At 41.9% G+C, this 24784-nt stretch overlaps 1 protein-coding gene across 2 annotated transcripts; it reads right to left on the bottom strand.

Annotated features, from left to right (window-relative positions):
- Positions 1-5985: 5985 nt before the first annotated feature.
- Positions 5986-22593, bottom strand: SH2D1A (SH2 domain containing 1A). Of its 2 annotated transcripts, XM_062502648.1 has the most exons (5): positions 21412-22418; positions 21021-21310; positions 9181-9244; positions 6860-6995; positions 5986-6495 (listed from the first exon to the last, which is right to left on the bottom strand). In XM_062502648.1, the coding sequence occupies exons 2-5, from the start codon at positions 21155-21157 to the stop codon at positions 6455-6457; spliced, it is 378 nt and encodes a 125-aa protein (XP_062358632.1). In that variant the 5' UTR covers positions 21158-21310; positions 21412-22418; the 3' UTR covers positions 5986-6454. The 2 variants fall into 2 exon arrangements, with proteins under 2 accessions (XP_062358632.1, XP_062358631.1); XM_062502647.1 differs by lacking the exon at positions 5986-6495 and having other exon boundaries at positions 6503-6995; positions 21410-22593.
- Positions 22594-24784: the final 2191 nt, after the last annotated feature.

The raw sequence follows: 24784 nt of genomic DNA, 5'->3' as shown, positions 1-24784 counted from the left end.
TGTCCCCAGCCAGGGGGACCTGTGGACCAAAATCTGCACATACACATTGTGATCAGGCTCATCATTGACTAATGTACAGAACAGGGAGCTGGCAACATCCAAGTTTGACAGCTCGGATTTCTGTAATTTTCCATAAAATCACGGAGAATTTGAATACCTCCACACCAGCCTAAAAATGGACCTTCCAATCCTTGAGCCTCTAATACACTTTTAATCAATTGAAGAATAATTTATGAATTGTATATAGAGAGTGCATTCATAAACGTGATGATGTATTTTATCTCTGATCCAAGATGTCAATATTAGAGTCTATTTTACTTATATTTTAAGCAATTATACTTTTTTGCAATTCACTAATGAGGATCATTTTCAAACTGCTTTAAATATCCATTATAAACAAATATTTGGAGCTATTAGAGTTACCTTGAACTGTGCATTTCTAGTATGTAATACATATTTAGTTAGCTTGTGCCTTTAGTTTCTTAAAGTTATATTTGTATTATATGCAGGAAATGCACTTTGTATTACCTACAGCTGTGGTTTTTAATACTGCCTTGATTACTGTTGTTCTCATGTTATGCCAAAAGGTCAAAAGTTAGATGTGTTACAAGTTTGTCTTTGAAAGTAGATTTGGCATTTTCCCATTTCCTTGGTGCAGTCTAAAGTACATTTTGAACAATATTTCTTATGAGAATACGGTTTCATTAAGTATCATGTGGCATTATATGGCCCAGTTACAAAAGGAAAAAAATGCCTTCATCATAACAGTTTCTTAAATTTAGGAAACTAAATATAAATGTTGTGTTCAGATGACAGTGCTCAAGAATTAAGTTTTTGCTGAAAGAGCAAGCATGGGAGATTGAAGTCGTATCGTAGATACATATGGGTCAGTTAGCAGTGAGAACTACATGAACAAATAGCTTTGGACCATCTTGTTTATGAACAACCTCAGATGGAGGCAGGGAATATTTCAGTCTCCTTTTTTTTTTTTTTTTTCTCCTGAGTAGTTTGACCAATTTCTCAGTGGGGTTTTTGGTGGGTTTGGGGTTTTTTTATATAGTTCTCCTTTTTATTTTATTTTTTTTTTAATTTTGTATTTTGCACTATAACCTAGAGACCCAGTTGAGAAAAAATAAAAACAATAGCATGGAATTTTTTATTGTTATTTAGATCAGATAATTTGATGCTAGCATTCTGCACTGCAAACAAGGTTCTGAAAGAGGGAAAAATAAAATAATTAAAATATAGTATAAAATAAATTAAAATAAAAATAAATAAAATCCACTATTGCACACTATCCTGTAGCAAAATACCTACCATGAGAAATACATGCTATATTTTTTATGACAGCCAAACATATAGTGTGTACAAGTAACCTTTCCTTTGCTTTCATATTTATTTATTAATCTAGAACAATTCAAAAGTATAAATATATATATATAGATATCTATGTAGAACATAGCCAAATAAATATATATGAACTGGTCAATGTGCAATGTGCACACCTTGGCTCTTTGTTTTGAGCTCTCTCCGATCCCTCAGCTGGGCACTGGGCAGAGGTGGCCTCGTGCCCTGGCCGTGCTCTGGGGTCCCACCCTGCACCCCCTGCCCACAGAGCCCCCCAGCAGTGCCCAGGGCTGGGCCAGGGCCAGCAGCTCCTCCGAGGTGAGCGATGGGCGCTGTTGGAAGCCAAGGTGCTGCTCCAGAAGGGAAAGTGGCTTATGCAGAGGAGCTCGTGGTTTAGCCGAGCCAAAGGAGACAGCAGTGCCCAGGGTGCGGCTCAGTGACACCCAGGTGACACCCGGCTCAGGCTGCACCAACAGCCCCAAGGCTTCTCCCATCAAATGCTGGCTGTTATTTAAACCCCTCCTTGATACAAAACATTACCAGGTCAAAAGCACTCTGACTGCCGGAGGGATCGCTTCCAGGCAGAAACTGGGAATGGTGGAGTTGGACTCGCTGTGGATTTGTCTGGGCATTTGTCACCTGCCATTATTTGTCTAAGGAAATGTGTTTGACAATTTCCAGTTTTTCCTTAGATCTCGTGGTGGACTTTAGCCTTTTAATAAATGTTAGTATATCAGATCGTGTCCTTGACAGTATTTTACTTGTATGAACCATGATAAAGCATTAAAATCTTCATACTCTTCTGGCAGAAGTGTCAATAAACAAGAACGAGAAGCATAGCATACGATATATGTCAAAGTAATGTTCCTTTTTAGCTTTCTCATCAACAGTAAAAAATGTTTACAATGTATGCCAAGATCTTCACTTTCTGTCTAACACCAGTTAGAGGTTCTGATCTTACAGAAATTGTGTTATAATGGCCTCAGCCTCGTTGCTAGGAAACAATAGATCCCACTTTTTTTATTCCTGCTCTAACTCCTTTGCTGAATAGTGACTGGATACTGTACAGGTTTATGTTATATGGCTGCAGTTAAATGGTCTGATGCATTTTGCTCTGGGTTTCAGACCAGAAGCATGCATTTTCTACAAGAACATCCCAGCAACACACTGTAAATATTGAAAGTTAATATATTATGTGTCGATATTTGAAAAAGAAAGTACTTTGACTATTTCATTTTTAAAAAATAAAGGTGCAAACTTATGGCATGTGATGTTGTCTTTGTTTACATCAGTTCACATCAGCATTTGAGATATTCTCGTCATGTCAGTGAACGGTGCTTCCACAGAGCTAACTGAGGACTTCAGCCAATGTTGATTGACTCAAAAGTTGGGGGCAGGATGTTGCTTAGCAAGATTTAATTTTACTTCTGATTCACCAATGTTCATGCTTATAGCTCTGCAGGTTTCACTGCGGGTGAAATCCCAGCCAGTTTCTGTGTAAAAGTTACTATATTTCATCAAAGCAAATGTGAGAGAGAAAAAAGGTTCTGTTAAATGCCTTTGCGTTCCTGATAACAGAGTGGGTGAAGTCAATGTTGCTGGCAGTGTGACTAGCAAAGTTTAAGTGTCTGCATGTTCTTTAGAGCTGCCTCAAATAGATGATGATGAATGATTCTATGTTATCAAAAGTATGTGCCCAGGAAAATAAAACATTAAAAGCCCAGTACATGCAGCAGAGAGAAGGAGCACATGAATGGAGGGACACAAGGAATGCATAAGGCTAAAGGAAAGGTTACATGGTGAAAAACCATGGAACAGCTGGGCTGGATAAGAACCAAGCAGAAGGGCTGAGGCTGTGCTGGGTGGATGAGAAGGAAGCGATTCCAAAGGGGTGGGTGCTCCAGTAGAAAAGGGAAGAACGGCCTGGGCGATTGCATTGATTGAGTGCTGCAGGAGGGTTGTCACAGCCATAGACAGGGAGCAGGGGAGAGCTTAGTGGAGGCACAGCTGGAGCTGAGGGAGTGCCAGCTGCTGCAGAGGAGCAGCATTGCCTTTGCTGGGGAAAGGGGCAGAGCAGGGGGAGCACGGTGAGCTGCAAAGCCACTTGCCAGAGCTGGGGCTGTGGTGGCGAGGGGACAGGCATGGGGGGGCTAGCAAGAAAACAGGACAGCAGTGAGGGGCTGAGCCCAGTGGGGCTGCAGTCTGAAGGAGATGGTGGGAAGGAAGTAGCAGGCAATATTGACATGAGGGAAGTCATACCCGCAAAATGCAGCTGCTGCTCCCTAAATAGATCTGTAGCTCTTCACACCTAAGTCATTGTAGGAAATCAATATAATTTCCTTATTACTGTTCCCGTAACCAAGCATCTACTTCTTATCTCACAGGCACCATCAGTTTCTCTCTGTTTCCACCTTGCTTAAGCCTACAGCAATTCCAGACCCTTGGGTACCCAAAAGAAACAATACAAGCTTCTGTCTTAATAATTTACACCAGAAACTGAAATGACATTCTCAGCTTTAAACAGAAATGGCATCTTCTGGCCTATTTTGTGTATTTTTCAGAAGAGCGATGCACTTCTGGAGTCAACTACAGTCAAACCAGTTATCCTCAGCTCACTGCACCCCAAAGCGAGTGAGCGGCTGCTGCTTGTGTGCTGCAGGTTTTCTACATGCAGCCTCAGCCTCAAGTCAATAGAACTGTTCTGTAGGAAATAGCCCCTGGGCAAAGTTCTTCCTACTGCATGCATCCCTACCACTGTGCAATCATCTGCCAGGGTTGATTTCCAGGCACACCTGTGCCTGCTCCCAGGAGAGGTCAGTGAACCAGGGGTTTAGACCCAGCACTCAGAAAGCAGAAGAGCTCCCTGGAAAGGCTGGAGCTCCACACACACACTGCCAGCAGCTCAGCAGCTCAGCAGGCTTTGGGGAAGCGTGGTTTGCAAAGCTGGAGAGGAACTGCCAGGGACCTGATGTCGCAGGCTCACAGCAGGCTGGGAAACCTTTAAGGCAAGGAGGAGAAAGGAAAGCTGCAATGGGCACAAGTGACAGCAAAAGAGCCAGTGCATTTGCTGAGTTATGTAACAATTTAAAAAAAACCCAGCTTTTAAATATTTTATTGAAGAGGAAATCATGCTGGATCTGCCACTGTATGGCACTGTATTAAGGTAAGACTAATTTCAACCAACAAGCACATGTACAAAGAAGGCACAGAGCAACACATGTACATGCAGTTAAAAATATGATAGGACAGTACACTGTAGATGAAATTCGGACTTCAATTAGACAGAAACTGAGTAATGAACTGAAAATGCCTCTACCACAGCTTTGCAACATTGTTTCCTACTAGTCCCTGTTAAGACCTGGCTGTTCATTTATTGCACTTATTCCTATTGCTGGTTTACAAGAAACTTGTACTTCAACATAAAATCTTTTTTTGCTTGCACTGTCTCATTCACACACTCAGAGGGGGGAAAAAGGAAAACCTTTCAGCCTTATGAAATGTTGCTTGGAGCATGCCCACCTTGCTGAATCCTGGAGTTGCAGCCCGCTTAGTTCTGTAATTGTTTGCATCCAGCTTGCCTTTAGTGAGGTGTAAACAAAGCAGGTGAGGGCCTCTTACTGTGCCACCAAGCTGCAGGTGGAAGTGTCTGGTGCAATTTTTTGTTCACCCTGAGTCTGCAGCCTAGCATTTCTGGAAAAAGCCTCTTTCTCTCTTAGGAAATATTTTCAGCCTTTCAAGATCTGCAGAAGAGAAAAGTATAGGCATAAAACATAACCAGATCAACCCAAAAGTGCCTATACAGTGTTTAAGGGCTGTTTTTTATATATTTTTATAGTCCATTTGCAATCACTGTTAGTCTTCTGCTTTGGAAGGGCACACATGAGACTCTCATTCTTTTGGTAGTCAGGACCATTTATTTTTGTTGAAGCACAACCATCGGTGGCACAAAACAACCATCTGGACGAGATGCATCCCTCTTGCACACAAACAAGGCTGGGCCTTAGCTGGGGTCCCTCCCAAAGCCCACAGGAACTCACACAAACCCAGCTGGCAAAAACCCACGTACAGGTAGTCTGGACTGTGGACTGCAGTGCAACACAGCCCTATCTCATCTCCTCAAACATAGCCCTATCTCATCTCCTCAAACAAGAGTGTCACAGAACACCCAGTCTGTTCAAAAGCGTCTCCTACTGTCTGGCAGTCCATTAGCACAGTGTCATCACACTTGTTCCACCCCAAGTGCAAAAGGTACATCCTCTGAGTTCTCCTGTAGCCTCATGCTAACCCTGCACAGCTGGCAAGTCCTGCAGATTCAAAACTCCCCTCCAGGAGCCCAGCAGCAGCATGGAAACACACAGAAAGGAAAACAAAATCTGCCAGGCAAAAATAATTTATTCTTTTTAATTGTATGCTAGGATGGCTTGTTTCAAGTACAGGGAACAGCTAAAAGCAAAGAACAAAGCTTTTTTATTGGGTGTTCTCGGTTACTCTGTGCATTACTTAAGCTCATTGGCGAAAACTACAGATTTTGCTAGAGGGCAGAGCAACTGTTTGATGGGAAATCAGTTAGTGGGGATGCTCATGGTGTCACATCTGCAATATGTTTAGGAACTGTATGAATGAAAAACACACAGATCATCCAAGGCAAGGACACTTTAATAGAAACAATTCTCTTAAGGTTATGAAAGGGGACTTGCCCAATTCTGCATAAATGCCAACCAGAACAAAGCAAAGCAGGATCCAAGGGTAAGCAATGTAAAATTAATAACTAATTATTAATTAAGAACTGATCTTGAAGGGAAAAATATATTTACTTGACAGTACAAAGGAGGGGGAAAAGGCAGAAAGGATTTAGCAGTTCATGTTTTTTATCCTCTCTTGGGAAAAAACAAAACAAAATCAAAAAATATCCCACTCTAAGTTCAAAGTATTCTGAAACTTAAACTTCTACGTCTTGAGCAATAAATTCTATGAAATTCACATTTCCGCAAATGTTACAAGAAAACTCACAGAGTTGTATTTATTATCATATAAATCATTCTGTTTTAAAGCATGGATTAGAGGAGATGGTGGAAGATGTGGTTATGTCACACTTGGGGAAACATCCTCAGGATGGCTGCAGGTGGAAGTCATAGCCTTCATTCCTCCCTAAGAGAAATAATCACAAATACATGAACAGATGAACACTGTAAGAAAATGGACAGTCCAGAAGTCTCGTACCTCCATGAGCAAGGGTGGTGGTGAGGGAAGGCAGCCATTGCTGCCGCAGCACTCAAGAATACATATCCAAAATCCATTTTCTTACTACATTGACAAGCCCTGCCTACAATGAGCACCTGAGTGACAGCATTTCAACTCACACGATAGCAAAGTTACGGCACATTTTTGGCAGCGTCACTCTGCTGGCTAGTTCAGGTCAAACACACAAATAAGTCTAAGACCCCTATCCCTGCCACCAGGGAGGGCTCGGCTCTGCTCAGCTGCAGCCAAGGTTTCGTACCCCCACCAGTACCTGGGGAGCAGTTGGCTCTCATGTGGTTGACAACTGGGTTCTGCAGGGGTGTTACAATGCCTTGGTTGGGTTTCTGGAAGGCCGAAATGAGGTTGTGCACTTTCCGGAAGAGCCGCCGGTGGACCCCAGGTGCTGTCTGCAAAGCCAAAGCAGGACAGGTGAGAAAGGTGCTGGGTACCTGTGCTGGCACACAGGCCTTGTCCTCAGAACTGCACACTGCCATGGACGTGAACACCCTGATGTGCCAGTTCAAGGTGAGTCAATTGCTGCACTGCTCTCTGCTTGCCCTGAGGCATCCCAGCCTCCCTGCACTGAGCAGTTTCAGCAGCATGGAAATAGAAAGTTGGAAGAGGGACAATCTCTTAATCAATACAGGAGAAACCCAGACTAATTACCCACACTCACCTGCCACACTAATTAGGCAGAGTTTGTAACTCTTTGTCTCTTTGCTATTTCTGACCCTGACTTACTGTGGCCAGTGATTTAACCTCCTTTAACTTCCTAGCCTGTATCAGTAAGAGAGTTCCATCCTAGAAACACCAGTGAGAAAACCTAGAGAGCAACCTGGGCTTACCACAGAGAGGAAGTAAATTCCACAACTAAATTCCAGCAAGGACACAGCATCTTTGCAAACCCTTCTTGGAGCATTCAATAGCTTATGTGTTCACTGAATATTCCTGTCTACTTCTTGTACAAAGACAAATGTTACCTATTTATTAACAGTGGGAGTCTTTCCATCTCTCTACATTACCAACTTTTCAAACAGTATGAAATGAAACTATGTGTGCTTTTAATCAAAAATCCAATATTTGTGTTAAATTCTTCATAATAACTCCTCTTCACCAAAGTCAAGGGAGGACAAGCATGGGTCCTGCCAGCATAATCCCACTCAAGGGACACTGCTCTCACCCAGCAGCTGTGAGCTAAATCCAGCCTTCCTGACACCAGCTGCAGTCTCCACACTGGCTGGGATTCCACCAGCATTTTAAATTAAAATCCTGCCTCATCGTTGAAAGATGGGTGTGATCTGAGCTTGCTTTGAGACTAACCAGCCACAGGGAAGGAAGCAGAAGCAGGAAAGGACCAGCTGCATCTGGAGTCTGTTTTGGCCATGGAGGCACACTCCATGGGGATAAGTTGGACCTAGGCTGCTGTGTCTAACAGCTGAGGCCAGCGTGGTCTTAGCAACATTTACTTAAAGGTTTCTGTTCCTTAAGGGAAGGGTTGATATCATGGATCTGTAGCTAGGACCTTTTCCTGCAAAGGATGCACAGAGAAGCCTGGGCCTTCAGCATACCTATGGTGTGAAACTCGGGTAAGGTTTTCCTGAAATACAGCCAGGGAAAGCCACACACAGAGCACAAGTGGAGGTCCCTGGCGTCCTGGAATCCTTCCACAGATGACAGTGCTTACCCTGGCATGATGGGTGCACTGTCATCCTCACCCTGTCCTGGAAAGCTTCTGTCTTGGCCACTACAAATCCTAACCCTTACCTCAACTTTCTGATGTCTTGTAGAAAGAATTAATGGGCACCATTCCCAAGGGTCACATGGATAATTATCCACTCCACAGTAATGTCAGTTGCTTCCACACCCTGATCTGTTTGGGGTAACCCATAGAATCAGTTTTGTCTCCCAGAATCACTTCTAATATAATAATGGCCAAGGAATTATGCCTGTCTAGAAATTATATAATATTTGAAATATGTGTTGATTAAAATTCAAACAGATAATTATGAATTAAGACACAGAGTATATCCAAAGGAAAAGAAAATCATAAAATAAATAGAGATTAACACCCCAATTTCATCAGCCTAAATGTTGTCTGTATTGCAAGTAATGTTTCTCTGTACCCAGATCACCAGTTTCTTGTCAGATGGGGGGAAATATATTTTGTATCAAGTTTTGTCTATCCTCTATATTTTGCACTAATTATGAATTAATCTGGAATAATGAATTAAAACACTGTACATTGGAAATTATTTCATTAATATTCTGACATTGATGTCACATAGGATAGAAGGAAACAGACTGTGCTTGTCAAATTATAAAACTACAATATTTTTTCTATTTAAAATGATGCATAATGATGCCCTATTGCATTATGCAACAGCTTAAATGAATCAGGGAATTAATTTATGAGTTCTAGACTGTCAGAAGTGACACCAAGACATCTTACGGATGGATGTGCTCTAGATGGATTACCATCAATGAAAATCAGACTAGGAAGAAACATGAATAATTTGAATATATTTCATTAAATATATAATCTATATCAAACAGGATGTAGAAATTTTCTGAAGGGAAAGGAGAAATACACACCTCAGCACTCCAGGATCCAGTTTGTGTCTGGGACACTCTGTAGGTATAAACATAACCCTGATGCCTGTAGGAAATTTTAAAAAATAAAATAAAAAATTAAAAACAAAAAAAAATTAAAATCTATTATTCATTTCTAGTGACAGTTTTCACAAGAACTACATTGTTATGTGAGAGTCAGCTCATTTGTTAACTTTTCCTTAAAAATAAATTCACCTCTAAGGGCTCTAGGTAGCTAAAAACCCTACTGGCCAGATGAAGTGTTAAACCTACTGGGATTTTTTTGGGATGAGATGGATTGGTCTGACTAGATCTAGTTTAGCAGTATTCAGTTATTTTAGGTTAGATGGTCTTGCTTTCATTCCTTCCTAGGAGTTTTTATTAATTTTTTTCAGTGACATCCTTTCACTGACACACACCAGAAACACTTTCCCTTCAAAAAGAGAAGGTGTATTATTGACAGGCAGCAGTACTGTTCTGTGACTCATTTAAATGCAGATATTAACAGAAGCAATGTCATTACTGTAATTTATTTGGAAAGACATACCCACAAAAAGTAATTAAATCAATTACTCTTTGCTTTGCCCGTACATTCCAAACTTTCAAATACAGATAAAAGAAACATGTAAGAGTATGGAATCTTCCTTCTTTTAAAATCAGAGTCTTTGGGGAATAAGGAGCCATAGACTAATAACACAAGGCACAACTCGTGCCAAAGTCACTCTTGCTTCTCTCATGAACCCAACTCAGTGAATTATTCACATGGAAGAACACTACACTAATATCCAAAAAATTAGCTCAGAATAAATTAATAGCAGCTCCATGGGTACAACATTAGTTTAGATGGTATCAGATAAGATAAGAAAGACTGTATTGAGTTCAAGCAGCATTTGGACTGTGCTCTCAGGCATATGGTGTGATTCTTGTGGTGTCCTGTGCTGTGCCAGGAGCTGGACTCAATGATCCCAATGGGTCCCTTCTAACTCAGTATATTCTATGATTCTATGCTTTGATTTCACACTACATAGATTTGCATGAATACACAGCAGGATTTTAGGGACCATTCCCTATTTGACCATTAATTCTTATTTTTAAGAAAGCAGAAATATACTCTATTTCTTCCCAATTATGCATGGCATTATAGCAGTTACTATGAAATATGAGAAATCATCAATGACACAGACATAAAATGATTGCAATCACTTATCATCTGTGTCATGGCTCCTGGAAAAATTCCAGTTTAAAAGTCATTACAGCAACCTGTACAAAGTGTTGTCTGGTGTAATTTGCCCAAACAGGAAGTTGTTAATAGCTGGAACTCTGCTACAACCCCTGTCCTCCTCTCCTCCAGTATGGGAATGTGCCTGATACTGCTCCAGGATCCCACAACTTCATCCACCTCTTCATGTCCACCAAGAGAGTCTTTTCCCCAGACTTTCTGTATGCCACCAGACAGACATGGAAAGCAGCTGGCCATGTTCATTTCATGGAAACTCGAGGAGAAAAATTGCCATCAGGAACAAATCTGCTAAAGCCAATGGAATTAGTTTGGTCTAAATTAGATTGTAATGGGGTCTTTCTGTTTCTGCATTGTTAAAGAAAAAAAAAAAATCACAGTGAACAATTTGAGGTCAAGTCTCCTCCTAGCTATGCCAGAATTATGTTGAAACTGGGGGAAATTGCCCCAAATTCCTGCTGCCTTATAGCCTACAGCATAAAAATGGTTGAATATACATCTGTGTTTCCTAGGTAGCCCTTTCAGAACCTGACTTGTAATTAACAGCTCTAATCTCTTACTAGAAATACTGTTCTGTTGGCTTCTTTGACTTCCTCGATGCACTGCAGACATTCCTTCCCCTGAGCTGGCCCAAGGTGGGAGGTTTCACAGGCTGACCACAGCTGAATTGAGGTTTTCTTCTGTTTGTTGTGGAACTGTAATGCAGAGATGCTGCTCTGGTCCAAATCTGGATTTGAATTCCCTCAAACTGCTTTCCTGTCCATGACATAGCAGCATGGTCAGTGGTGTTTGAGGCCAAGGTGTTTGAGCTCAAGCCCAGTTGGTTAAAAGCACATTCCTCTAAGCCTCTAGATTATATATGTTCTTGTTCAGTGTCTCCCTTTAGGGCCCTCAGCTGATTGTACCATCATGTTCTTTCTTAAAGATTGAGAGCTGTGCCTGTGGTGAACTTTTCATGATAACGTGATGTTCACATTAATCTTTTTTATTTTAAAATCACAAGGTGCTTTGCTGTACCTAAGTATGTACAACACCAGGCAATACATGGTTACTGAAATGAGGATTTTACAGGCCATAATGTACTGGGAAATACCAGAGACATCTTGGTATTTTGTTCCATCTCTTTGAAGTGTATATTTAACCTTCTCCACAGTGATTTTTTTCAAGTCTCAAATCGACCAGAATCAGTATCTATACATCTAAAACTCATTCTCTTGCCTTCTGTTTTCAATACTGCACTGTGCATAAGGGTATGAGCAACCTGGTCTAGTGGGTGGCATCCCTGCCCATATCAGGGCAAGCTGGAATTAATGATTAGATGAACTGGATGAACTAGAGGATATTTAAAGTTCCTTCCAACCCAAGCCATTCTATGATTCTACTGTCCTTGCTTGGTTCTTGGTTTTCCTGAAAGAAATGTTTTTCCAACCATTTCACTCCCTTTAAACTCTGATTTTTCCACAAATAGCATGGTTGTCTGGAAAGCCATCATTTGTTGTTTCTTTCATTGTTTTTTCCCCATAAGAGATGGCATGAGTTGAAGAAGTTGAGGGTCTGCAGTGATGTTCTGATTCTGTTAGCTCTCAGCACTCAGCCAGAAAGGTTTGCTAAGCTGAATGAATTGAAAAGTAGAGATCAGATAAAATAATATTCAGTACTGAAATATGGGGAGATACAAGATAGGCACCTATCCTGCATTTTTTTAAAAATCACATTGTAAAATATTTCAGCTGAGCACAGGGAAAGCACAAAGGATAGTTCAGATTAAAAGCCTATGAGGTTCTGAAAAAGGAACAAGAATTTGAGGAAATGGATGCTTTGAGCACAGTGTAGAGAATGGGAAGAGAATGACATTATCATCACAGCCTTGTGAGGGACAAGTGAGAGCTCTCCACTCTCCTGGCAAATGTTCATATTTTACCCAGAGAAGGAAAGACTGAAGGGTCTGAGGGATTTTACTGTGCTTAATTTGAAAAACACAGTATTATCATCTGTTACTGGCTCTGAAGCCACCAGGAAAGTGAGACACTGAGTAAACAGGAGATGACTTGGACATCCAAATCTGCCTCTTCAAAGGCAATGCACAAGGGAAGGAAGGTGCATTTTCTTAAGAGGATGAACAGCTAGGTCTTCTCACTGAACTACTCTCCATTGGGATCTTGGTCTCACCAAAATGAATTACAGCTCTTCTGAGAAGTACTCTCCCAATGAATGGGATCTTATCAAAACTTTCTGTCCTGCAGCAGGAACTTACTTCATTACCACTTCAAAGAGTTTTTTTACCTTCCATTTACAAGTTATATAATTTTGGGCCAAGTTTACTGCTACCTGGGCAAAAGCCTCCCATGAGAAAGGTTTTTATGATTTAATCTACCTAACATGAACTAAGATCAGTGTCGGCTGAAGGAAGATTGAGGTGTTTTTCTTAAACATTAAATACACAAAATAAAACTGAGATTGTAGCGAACATTACCTTCCATTAAAGAGTAAAGCATGTAACACTGGGCAAAAGCAGGTGAAAATGTTCATTTACTGAAGCTTAAGCCTCAGGAAATGGAAAATTTCCCAGCTAAGGTGAGAGGACAGCTCAACTTTCTACATTTTTACTCTCTGCAGGGCAGAAAAAAAGCTCCCAAAGAGACACAGTGTTCCTACCTGTGGCTTGATCTCAGAGAGCACTCTCAATGACACTGGTGTACCAGCACATCTTGGAGGAGGACCAGCTCATGACACCCAGGCAAAGATTCACTGAACGTTCCCCCACCCCTTCACTTGTCCCAAGGACAGACACAGCCTCACTCACAGCAAAGCTCCTCTCTCCTGCCAGTGAAGCTCAAGGGAGAGAAGCAATCGTGAATTAACATCTTGATGAATGAGGCTCGATAAATTTTTTGTTCATAGGCAAAATATGCCAAAATGCTGGTGAGGGGAAGCAGAAAAGAGCCATTGTTGTAAGGACAATACCAGACAGCACATTTGAAGAGTGCTTTGGTCACCACTAAGGACATTTTTATGACATCTCAGTTCTTTTTTTTTTTTTTTTTGTCTCCGTAAGGAAAGATATGTTATACCAGCTGGAACTGCACTAACACAGTCTCTGTTTCAATACTTTCCCTTGGAAAACTTTGTCAAAGGAAAACCTAGAAAAAGTTGCTATTACAGAAACCAGTCCACTTTATGTTATAGGCTTTTCTCTGGCTTTACAGACAGATAATTCCTCCCAAAGAGTTACCAAAACATTGTTCACAGATGACATACTGAAACACCATCTGTCTACCTGTCCTCTCCATTCCTCCTTTTTAGCTGTGATCAGACCTGCTAAAGCTGCATTTACTTTAGCAGGTGAGTGATTACAATCTTCTACACCATTGAAATAGTCCAAGGACATTAGACGCAAGCTGCAGATTAAAATTAATGATGACATTTCAGCTGCATGGCATACTTTAAAATCATTTCCAAATACTTTGCATCTCAGTTGGGAAATTTTATTAAACTAATTTTAATTCATTTCTGAACTGAAAATTTAACAGATTTAGAGGGAGAAAAACAGAGAGACAAGGGAAAGCCATGTCAGCAATAAATTACATCGGTTTCTTCCTCTGTACATATCTTTTTCTTCAGATGTCATTGCATTATGTCATTCAGCTCTTCCTACCTGGTACATTTACAACCTGACCTTACCTTGGAATTTCACTTTACAACATAGTTTAAGAACCAGACCATGCTGTAGCCTACAAACAGTGGTTCTGAGCATTATACTGCCCAGAGTGAGTTTCTTATAACTTCATCACATTTCAGTTTTTTAGACTAAAATTTCATTTCTTAGGTGCTTGCCTCACCCTTATTTAGGGATGGAGAATGCAGAAGGGAGCATGTTAGGCAAAACAGTGCTTTTCCCATGTTAAAAAAAATTATCTTCCAATTGTCAGAGGAGGAGATGCCCAGTTTTCAGAGTAAGACATAAAATTTGTTTGAAAGAAAGTTTATCTCTTGCACTCTCTGAAAGCAGTAGTGGACCTCTAGGCTGCACGAGAGGCACTCTCTAAAGGTTGTTAGCAGTTGTAGTATCACCATGTCTGGGCTGGCTGTACCATGGGTACGCAGCCAAGCAGTACCCATGATCTCAAATGTATGTGTGTTGCCTGGCCTAGATTAGTGAGATAAAAACCAGAAGATAATTTAGTAATTGGGCATCTTGGACAGGAAGTTTGGGATTAGTGGGATGGATGTGGAAGGAAGGAAAAGGTGATCAATACCTATGCAAGCCGGGCAAGGAAACAGCAATGAACATTGAGCCTCTGACAGAATGACTAAATGAATAAGGAAGGGGATATACAGAGGTAAAGTCTGAGGGGGCTTGGTCTGGGAGCAGCACAAAATGCTGAAACAACCAGGAACAGAAGATGGGTGTTTTGGAAGCCAAAGTTGTATGAAAAAAAGAAACAGATCTCAGCAATGCAAACAAAGTCAGCAAGTTGTGCAGAATAACATTGGGTAGCCTCAGAATCCCTTCCAATGGCCCTTACACTGGAAACCCAAAGCTAGAGGGTACTGCAGATCTGGACCTCCTGTGTCATCTTTCTCTTCTGTGAAACAGCGATAAACCCTTCATCTCTCAAGCAGAGATAAAGCTTAGAAACCACTTAATGCTATGGAGATGAGTGCTCTGGAGAGGAGCCCTGCAGGGAGCTGAAGGGGCACTCCATGCTTCTGCAGTGGGGGTCAATGGCATGGAGCAGATGAGCACGAGACGTCAACTTGGATCCTCTTCTGCCCTATCATAGGTTTGATGTAGGTGCAGATCAAACCTGAATGGCCAGAGGAACCAACTTCAGGCAGTTTCTTGGTGGGTAGCCCTGGTCTGGGAAAGTGAGTGATGGCATGGGCACAACAGGAGCTACAGTGGTGGGAGATTGCTACCGCAAAGCCAAAACTCGTGAATTTAGGGGAATACACTGCAGTGCCTTGGAGCCTTCAAGCTTCTCCTCACTGTCTCCTGGAATTTGTATTTTCTGTTTGACAAACAGCCTGGTTCCCTCCTTATTTAGGAGTCACATAAGTATAGCAACTTAGAAATTACCACCCATCAGCTAACTCAAGCTGAAGAAATAGCATTCACATTGAGATCATTGTACCACAGGACACAAGCTCTCTGTCTGCAAGAGTGAATAAAATAGGTTAAAGTGGTGTTTACAACATCTGAAAAGCCCAACAGAGTGACTGTAGCTTAACTCACAGCAGCACTTGAGTTAACAATTCTGTCACTGATTTCTGTCACTGATTCTTTTATCAGCACTTATTGTGGGGAAAATTTCCCTCAACATTGCATCAATAACACATACTAACTTGCTGTAATGCTGTAGAATGATTAAAAAAATGCATCACCTCCATTTTCTCTTCTGAAATTAACAAGAGCTTAAAAGAGAAAGTTAAGTCTTGTGAAATAGTTTGAATTTACACAGAGATTTCTGTGGAACATTGTCGGAATCTTCAACAATCCTAACCATCCGAAGAAATGCTGATGATTTACCTAAAGAGCAAGTGTGCAGCCTTTCTGAGTAGGGTTTGTGTCAGTCTGGTACAAGGAAATTCGAGACAAAAGCAATACCTCAAAGAGGAATTTTTTCAAATTCAGAAATAAATGTATTCGATTTATTTTAAAATTATTATTATTTTAAAATAAATTTATTCCGAATTTGCTCAAATGTGAGACGCTAAGTAGAAGGATATGTCAGGCAAATAATTTAGCCTCCCACTAAGCTTCATCAGTTCCATGATTCAGGATGTCTACCTTTCCAAGAAAAATTATTGGACTATGTGAAGGTCACTAGCCAAGGTATGTTCAGCAAACACTCACTCTTGTTAGCAGGTACCTGAAATACTCACCTCAGTAAAATTTACCACTGTGCTATAGAAGACTTTCTTTCAAAGCTGAGAACAGTGTGTGATGTTTGCAACAGCAATGTTGAATTGAGTGGCTTTTTTGTTTCAAATTACATTTTAAATTATGTTGACGATTATGTGCAGTGTTATAAAAAATGCAGTTACTCTGCCATTTTTACCAAAAATAATACATAGGAAACAAAGAAAATGCTAAGATGAAGCTGGCTGGTGATCCTGCTTTACACCTTTGTACTGTACAGCTGATGCATCTGCCGCATCAGAAAGGTTCAGCACATTGCCTTGAACTTGTGCACCGTGGTTACAGTGACAGAAAAAATAGCACACGTAAAATCTGATAGGACTGCAGCCTGCTCCTGTTGCCATTACTGTTGTTTCAAGAGCTCTAAACAGCTTTCAATTCCAGCTTTTGATTATTCTCCACAAATTTAATGCAGCACAGTACACAAACAGCTGATTTCAAACAAATCATCTGAACATACAGTTTGACAAGCACATCGTGTTTGTCTTACTTAAAGCTCTGAAACAACTACTAACATTCTCAGTATTTTCAAGTATATGAATTTTAAAACCCCAACTACAAATGCTTTATCTTTGCCAATTCAGGCATGAGCTGCTTGTTTCTGCATGTGTGCTCATATATCTGTAAAGGAATGCGGGGCTTTTGGCATTTTCAGGCATTTTATTTATACATTTTTCAGGCAAGGTTTAAGCAGCTGCTCCTCAAAGTAGTCACCATTAGTGTGTCCCGTGTCCCCCACTGACTTCATTAGGAGCTGTGTGCACAGAGGATTTCTGAGTGTGCTAAAAATGTCAAACGGTTTTTGCATTGAGCAAAGAGGAAACCAGACCAGTAAAGAAAGCTCCCTGGAACAATCAGGTTTGATATTAAAACCCTGGTGTACTGTGTGTAGTGTCTAACTTGTTTATGGGTAAAACGTGTATGTTTTATAAAGCATATGCATTTCTTCTAGACCAGTTTTCAGGAACAGCAAAAATCTTGCCTTTCAGTGCAACTTCAAAAATTTCCAGGAAACAATTGTGTACCTCTGTTGACACATTCACAACATCCTTGAAGTATATATTATCAATTCAATAATGATATTCATACAATGAAGACTTGGGAGCATCTGGTATTAAAACCTTTGCCAAAATAAAAAAGCAGCACCTCTGTTTGCAGGAGCCCCAGAGCACACAATTGCAAATCAAAACCTTCCTGCTCTTCCATGCATACTTTAATTGTGGTCTTAAAATATTTTTGAAAGTGGGTCCTTTGTGCTTTGCCGCAGTCCAAAAAAATCTTCATTGTCTCTTTGAAGGCTTTCAGGCACACCAGGTGCACATCCCAGCTTCAGAAAGTGGAAAGTGGCATTCAAGGGAGATAAATCAGTAGCTCAGGAGAAACAAAGAGAGAAAGCAGAGTTTTCTAGATGAATGCTCCAACAGGGTCCTGCCTGCTGCAGTTACCCACCTCTATAGGTCAGGTTTTATGCTGCTACCTGTCTCTTTTATGCTTGCCCTGTAAAATCAGCATCAGTCACAAGGGATTCATGAAGTCTTTGACTCTTCTCCTTTTTAAAGGTCAGGGCTCTGCTTTTTAATTGGAAAAGCAAAAGGTGAATGAGCCTGACCATGAACACTGCAGTCTTTATTGTGTCTTTATTTGTGCCTTAAGAGGCTCAAAGCCTGCCAAAATATGTCAGGGCTTTTTCGATCTGGTCGGGGGGGAGGATGTGGTGGTGATTGTGGCATTACAAATTTATGCAATTTCTTGGGAAAAGGAGACATTGCTTGAGCATAAGCAATGCAGTGAAGTCACAAGGCTTGACAATTACAATATCGGAGCTGGAAGTGCAGAGCAGCCACTGATACGAATTCAAGCAGATGATACCACTGTCATCCAAATATATGCTTAATTGCTCTTTTGATAAATATTTCTTTTCTCTTCATCAGAACTGTGCCTCATAACTCCCCTGTGATGGAAAAAGGAGCCCTAAGAAAGGTTAGAACTGGAAAGATGCAGGGTTTTATGTTTGTTTTGGTTTGTTTTACTTCCCCAGGGAAGTGGAGGGAGAGGGGAAAGAAGACAGACTGAACATGTCTTGATTTTGGAAACCTGGAATATTTTTCTCTTTTAGTTTTCTAAGGCCAAAAGAAATACTACCAGCAGTAGAAAACAGATACACTCCCAGTAGATATTTTTCATTGGAAACATGCAAAATATTTTGTTTAGCTCTGATACTTATTGCAGTATATCTAGTGGCTGACCAGCTTTATTTCCCATGTTTCAAAGATCCCTTCATTACTTCTAGTAAATTCATCTTTTGTCCCATCTTCACATGGCTATATATTCCTTCAGCATGGATTCTGAACCAAAACATAAATTGCTGAATAATTTTGTTATTCCTAATAATTTCTATTATTTATTTAGAATGAAGTTTTAACAACAACAGCACATTTCCTTCAGTTTTTACCAGAGCTCCCCTGCACATGCATGTTTGTCACCCGTTTCCATCTCTGACCATGATGCTCAGACTGGAATTTGGACAGGTTATTTCAACTGGCTTCTTTTGCCAAAGGCATGCTTGGCATTCTCCACTGAACACATATATCCATCCCTCATGCCTTCCTTTCCTGCTCCTCCAGTCTCTCCACTAAAGTGCTCTGCTTTGGCAAGCTTTGCCTGTCAAAGCACTTCTCTAGTTTATAGCCCACATTTCTTCAAACTGTCATTGCTATCTCAGTGTGGGATCCTTTCCTGGTATGAAAACTGTCTCTACAGTTGTTGTGCTATATGCTCTTTATGATATCTGCTACTTCTTATCTAATTATTTTAATTGAATACTAAGAAGTATTGGAACCAAGGCTTAATTCCTCAATTCTACCGTTCTTCAGCTACCTTTCTTTCTGTATCAGTTCATACCCATCGTAACATTTTAAATTTAAATTTTATCTGGATTTATCCAAGATGCTATTGTAAATTTCCTTTATAGAATAACAACTAAGGATTTTTGTTCTATAAGAAGCCTGCATAACATTCACCTCTACTAAGGATTTTTGTTCTGTAAGAAGCCTGCATAACATTCACTTTTTTTTTTCCCCTTTTACCTTTTTGTTTATCATACATATGTTTGAATGCAACATACCATGAATACATGAATGGCCCATAATTTCTGGAAGAAATTTGGTCTGTTTCTTGCTGAAGTATCTTTTCCTCCAAAGACTGAAGAGCTTCACAGTAAGGAATGTTTTACCTACATCCTGATTGAGACTGATGGTGGACTAATTCTAGTATTCTCTGTCTTATTCAGCACTGTAACACTTTTCCTGACCTTTTTTCTAATGCCTTAGTGTTTCACCTGCACTGAATGACTTCTGAGTGTAAGGGTGATATATCCCCATTTCCTCTGATAGTTATTTAAAAGAGATTCTGCTTTTATCGCCTATTCCCATCCCAGGAATCATAGCATTCCTTACCTGTTGATATATCTAGTCCATTTTCATTTAACTCAAGATGCTTCCTATTTCACATTTTTCAGCTCGCTGTTACAAATACCAATTTGTTAGCAGGAATCCCTAACTTGGTTCACCTGATTTCATGAGAGAAGAAAAAAATACATCCTCTGCCACAAAGGTCTTCCCAGAGAAGAGGACTGTGTATTTTTGGATCATCTATAACCTCCTTGCATGTCTCCATTTCCAGTCTGTAACAGGAAGATAATGATGCTCGCCAAGGGCTTAATTACATATTGTCAGAAATGCATTCAAGGGGTTTGGGGAAAACCTGGCTTACGACCCTTCTTCCCCTTGTGTTTTTTTGCCAGGTATCTGAGTCCCCTCTGTTAGCTAATTTCACGGTGGACCTAAAAGTGTTTTCTCTCGTGTTCCTCCTCCCACTGAAGTAAGGCATAAGTGTCATCTGTTCTTCTGATGCAACAGTACAGTGTCATCAGCACTTCCAAGAATATTGCCAACAGTAGGGTAATTAAGTTTTGTCATTAAAATGAGGTCCTATGAAGAAAAAGCCCCAAAGCTCTCCCAGGGGAATCTTTACCCTCTCTCTGACAGACCATCCTATCAGATCTTTCCCTTTTCAAACCCTATTTGATGAAACATTATCACCTAATTTGTTACCATCAGTATTTCATGTGCATTACAGGTAATCTGCTTCAAGTCTCGTGGCTTTTGGGAGAACGCAGAAGCTTGTGGGACTGAAAGCATCCTGAACAAAGGCACATTCTGGATGGCAGCACTCGGTGTTACCTTTCCCCATGACAGGGTCACTGGGGATGCTGCTGAGCACACCCATGAGCACACTAGAGAAGCAGGAGAACACAGGCAGAAAGCAAGAGGGTTATCCAGCACAAAGAGGCAGTACACACCATTTTGAGCCAAGTCACCTGGCATTTCTCCATGGCATCTTGCTTATCCTTCCCATGTGCCTGTATGCTTTCTCTTTATGTTTTTTTGCCTGTAGGAAGCACGGGCTCTGCAAGGCAAAAACTTCTCCTCTTTGCTTTGCAAAGGACCCCACACCACTTACTGCGCCCCTCTGTCTTAAGTTAAGGTGAAGAAGCCAAAATCTCACTCAAGTAAGCAGATGGTAACGTTAGCAGGTATTCTGTTGTGGGGACACCCCATATTGTGGAGGGGAAGGTTGGGAACCAGCTGCCCCCTGAGCAGCCCCTGCCAGCCCCGCACTCACAGCACACACAGGCAGTAGACTCCCGGGATGCTCTCGCTGTCCCGCAGCAGGTAGCTGCCATCCGTGCCCGCCGCCAGCAGCAGCTTCTCCCCGGCCTCCCGGCTGATGGCCCCGTGGTAGACGGGCACCGTGTCCATGCCAGGGCCGTCTCCTGCCGAGCTGCTCTCCCGGTGCTCGGCGCTCCCTCCGACCGTGCCTCAGCCGTGCGCTCCTCAGCCTGCCCGCCTTGGTGGCAGATGTAAACAGGATGTGTTCGCACCTCTGAAGCCTCTGCCTGGGGTGAGACAGCACTGAGGGAAGAGTGAGGAAGGAACACAGAATTTTTGTGGTTTCTTTTTTTTCCTTTGCCCCCTTCTGTTTCCCTTTTACGTAGGTTATAACATCCTCACACCATCACAGCTCTCCTGCAGAGGTGTCATTTCACATCTACCCTCAGCCATGTGGCTGCAGCTCAGCACGGATGGGACTGATGAGGCACACGATGGCCATGGGGCCAATGGCTGCCCCGGCTGGGACAGGGAGGGCAGGACCAGGGCACTGCTCCCAGCAGCTGTGCCAGGCACTTCTCTCTTCTGGTGTTAACCCAAGGGGACTATTATCCCAAGTAGGGATTGTTATCAATGAGCACAACGGGCCATTTTAGCCAATTAAAATAGCAATTTATTAGAAAGAAAAGCAAAATGCAGCGCTGGGCGACAGGGGAGTCACCGCTCCACCAACTGCCGCGCTGACCGGGGTTTTCAGGTCTCTTTTTAAGCACCCGCTCTTCTTGTTGTCTCATCCTCTTGGTGCTTATCGCGCATACTCCGGCAGTTGATAGGGGTTCGTTTTCTACCTTCTGGTGGTCGTTGATAAAGGCCCTCACGAGTCTTCCTCAGTGTCTTCTTCTTGACTTGGGCTGCAAAAAGTTCTTACGCAACCTTATAAGTACTGATTGCAACACTATTTGTTCCTTATAACTAGTTTCACTTACGTAAACTATTTCTTTAAACATAGCTGCAGTTACTGATTTACACTGTTCTTAACCTTATACGGACAGTGAACAAAAAGGGACTTCTGTTTCTTATCACAGGGATTGCTTTTTAACCTCTTGTTTTTAAAATCCCCAAGGATGAGACTAAAGGAAGTCATCTGATCTCACTGTCACTGTCCCACCAGACCACTCACCTCAGGCTGCAGGTGCAAGCACAGCCCCAGCTCCACACCAGCTGCTCCAGTGCCCACAGACACCAGCCCTGGCTGATTCACCTCATGGGGGGTTGTTTTCAAAGCCCCTGGTGCTGTTGAATCACTGTTAATGTCAGGGTGGTCATTACAAGGAGACCCCTCACATCTTCCTGGATGCCATCTGTGCTAGTGCTGCCTTCATGTGGGGCACGAGCTGGCATCCAAAATCCAGAGCCATGTCTGAAAGAGACATTTCTCTTCACCTGCTGTGGCTGAAGACGTTTCCTCAGTATACCTGTCAATTGAATGCTCCCACATGCACACATGGGTCTGTTTGCAAACAAGCTGTCAACGCGCTTTATACCCCCACAGATATTTCCACCCCACAGATATTTCCAGCCATGGCAAAACTGAGCATGTTTCCCTGCAGTTATGGCCACCAGGTTGGCTCCATGGGGCTGCAGCAAGCTCAGGGCTAAATTCATCCCTGGCATGAGGCTGTCACCCTCCCTCAAAGAGCCATATTTTCAAACCTGCATGCGTGAGCAAGAAGTCAGTAAAATACAGAAATAAGTATGGTTTGTGGTTATGATTGATTGCTTTTAAATTGAGTTTACTAGCAGGACAGGGCAGAAATCATAATCTCATCCAGGTGCTCACAGATAATGTGTCCCTGTAGAAGTTAAGGATAGGTGAGAAAATAGCCTTTAAGATACACACAGTTCAGGAACAGAAATGAAATTTTAAAATATCAAAAATAATGGCTGTTCTTTTTAAGTTTCAATCAATCAAAATGTTTTCTCTCAACCATTTCACAGTGCATGTTTCTACCTTTTGATGTTCAATATAGTTTTTCATTGGAAATATTATTTTCTAACTAGCTTTAGTTTTTCCTTTTGAGGGATGGGCATTTCTGATCCGAGAGTCACAGGGTAGATCGTGCGTGGGGCACTGCACAAAGTCACTGATGGCAAAGCTGCAGCGTTTGGTGGCCAAGAGCCTCTTTCCCCAGAGGGAGGCCCCAGCAGGTGACTGCCTCCCTGGCTGGCAGTGAGAGGCTGAGAAAGCTGCAGAAACCTCAGCTGAAGAGAGACTGAAAACTCCCACCCCGAGTTTATGGCCCTTCTATCTCATTATGCAGGTATTCATTACCCCCTTTACATGAACCCGGGGACTCAGACATGCTGCTTGGTTTTTTAAACCAGTTGTTAAAGTATTTGCACATAAAGTAGCTGCTGCCTACTGAAAATCTGATTAATGTGGATGGCAACAAGCTGTAAAGATGCTGCCTATTTCTTCTCATTTTCCAAACTACCTGTGCTCTTGGGGATTTCATCCAACTTTCCCATTTCTTAACCTATTTTCAATATTAATAGCTGATTTCAGAAAAAAAGTATGCGTGCAATTAGCTGGAAAGGAAAACCAGCCATAATAATTCTGCAGATTTCATTGACCCATTCATCGGATTTCAACTAAAGAAAATCATAAAACTTTTCACTGTGAGATCCTCTCCTAATGTGGAGTTACCCAGCCAACCTGCATTCTCCAGCACTTGGATGAAGAAGCATCTATTACTGTAAAACAGCTGTAAACATACAACTTTGCTAGTCTGATAAGGAAATCTATAAAACCCCAGCTTCTGAATGTCAGCCCCAGGCTTCCACACAAATCCCTTTACAGCCCCACTGACTAGGGGAATTGCAGCTTTAAAGAAATTGTGGAAATGTTGTGTTTGGGAACAAGTGACATTAACACTGAGGCACCTGTTAGGGACTGCAATGCCTTAAACATTATTATGAAGGACTTTTGCCCATTACAGCAAAAACTATATAAAGAAGCTACAAGCACAGAAGCCCACCCCTCCTTGAAGATGCCTGGCTGGAATTTTGGACCCTGAGTTAAGCTGTGTAGATAAGATAAAGGAGACACTTGTTCAGTAATCTCAGTCTGATGGAGAAGAATGCATCCACAAGAAAGCCATACCCAGCAGCTGCACTGAGAATCATGTCTGGCTGGGTTTAGAGGGGGGAAGACCACAGCCTACAGAGGCCAGGTTTACACAGACTCCCCTGCAACCAAGGATGGGGGGAGGAGATTTTTTTGTATGTGGCATAACTTCTGGCCAGAGGCACTGAACATCCATCCTCCCTTGCACAAATAGGCCCAGCTGTGAAATCCCCAACCCCACAGGCTACATGCATGGGACATCCATGTGGGAGGCAGCTGAGGAGGGTCATAATCCATCAAAAACCCCTCAAAGTGCTCCCCAGACTCATTCCTGAGGCCTTGCACCACAGCATTGCAGGTGACACAAAGTGATGCAACAGATCTAGTCTGCTGCAAGAGACTGTCAAACTGCCCCCTGCCTGGGGGGAGGTACCCAGGCATTCCCACCTGGCCTGAGCATGTATTATTCTATTGGATTCTGTGCTTTTTGGGGGACCCTCACCCGGAAGACCAGCTGGAGGGGATCAACAGAACATTGTTGGGATCCACAGAGTGATGTTATTTTCTTTATTCTGTCTCTGTCACTCTCTTTCTGTCCTGTCCCCCCTCCTTTTCTATTTCTTTCTCTTCTTTTCTCTCTCTCTCTCATA

The sequence above is a fragment of the Cinclus cinclus genome, chromosome 15, assembly GCF_963662255.1.
Source record: "Cinclus cinclus chromosome 15, bCinCin1.1, whole genome shotgun sequence".
Taxonomy (NCBI): domain Eukaryota; kingdom Metazoa; phylum Chordata; class Aves; order Passeriformes; family Cinclidae; genus Cinclus; species Cinclus cinclus.
Note: the sequence above shows the minus strand (reverse complement) of the source record. Positions and strands in the feature narration are given on the sequence as shown.

Excerpts from the sequence above, each read along its gene's own strand:
- SH2D1A (XM_062502647.1), bottom strand. The coding sequence starts at position 21,157 with ATGGACACGGTGCCCGTCTACCACGGGGCCATCAGCCGGGAGGCCGGG. Across the intron at positions 9,245-21,020 it reads GTCTACTGCCTGTGTGTGCT|GCATCAGGGTTATGTTTATA; the intron begins GTGAGTGCGGGG and ends AATTTCCTACAG. Across the intron at positions 6,996-9,180 it reads CTGGATCCTGGAGTGCTGAG|ACAGCACCTGGGGTCCACCG; the intron begins GTGTGTATTTCT and ends TTGGCTTTGCAG.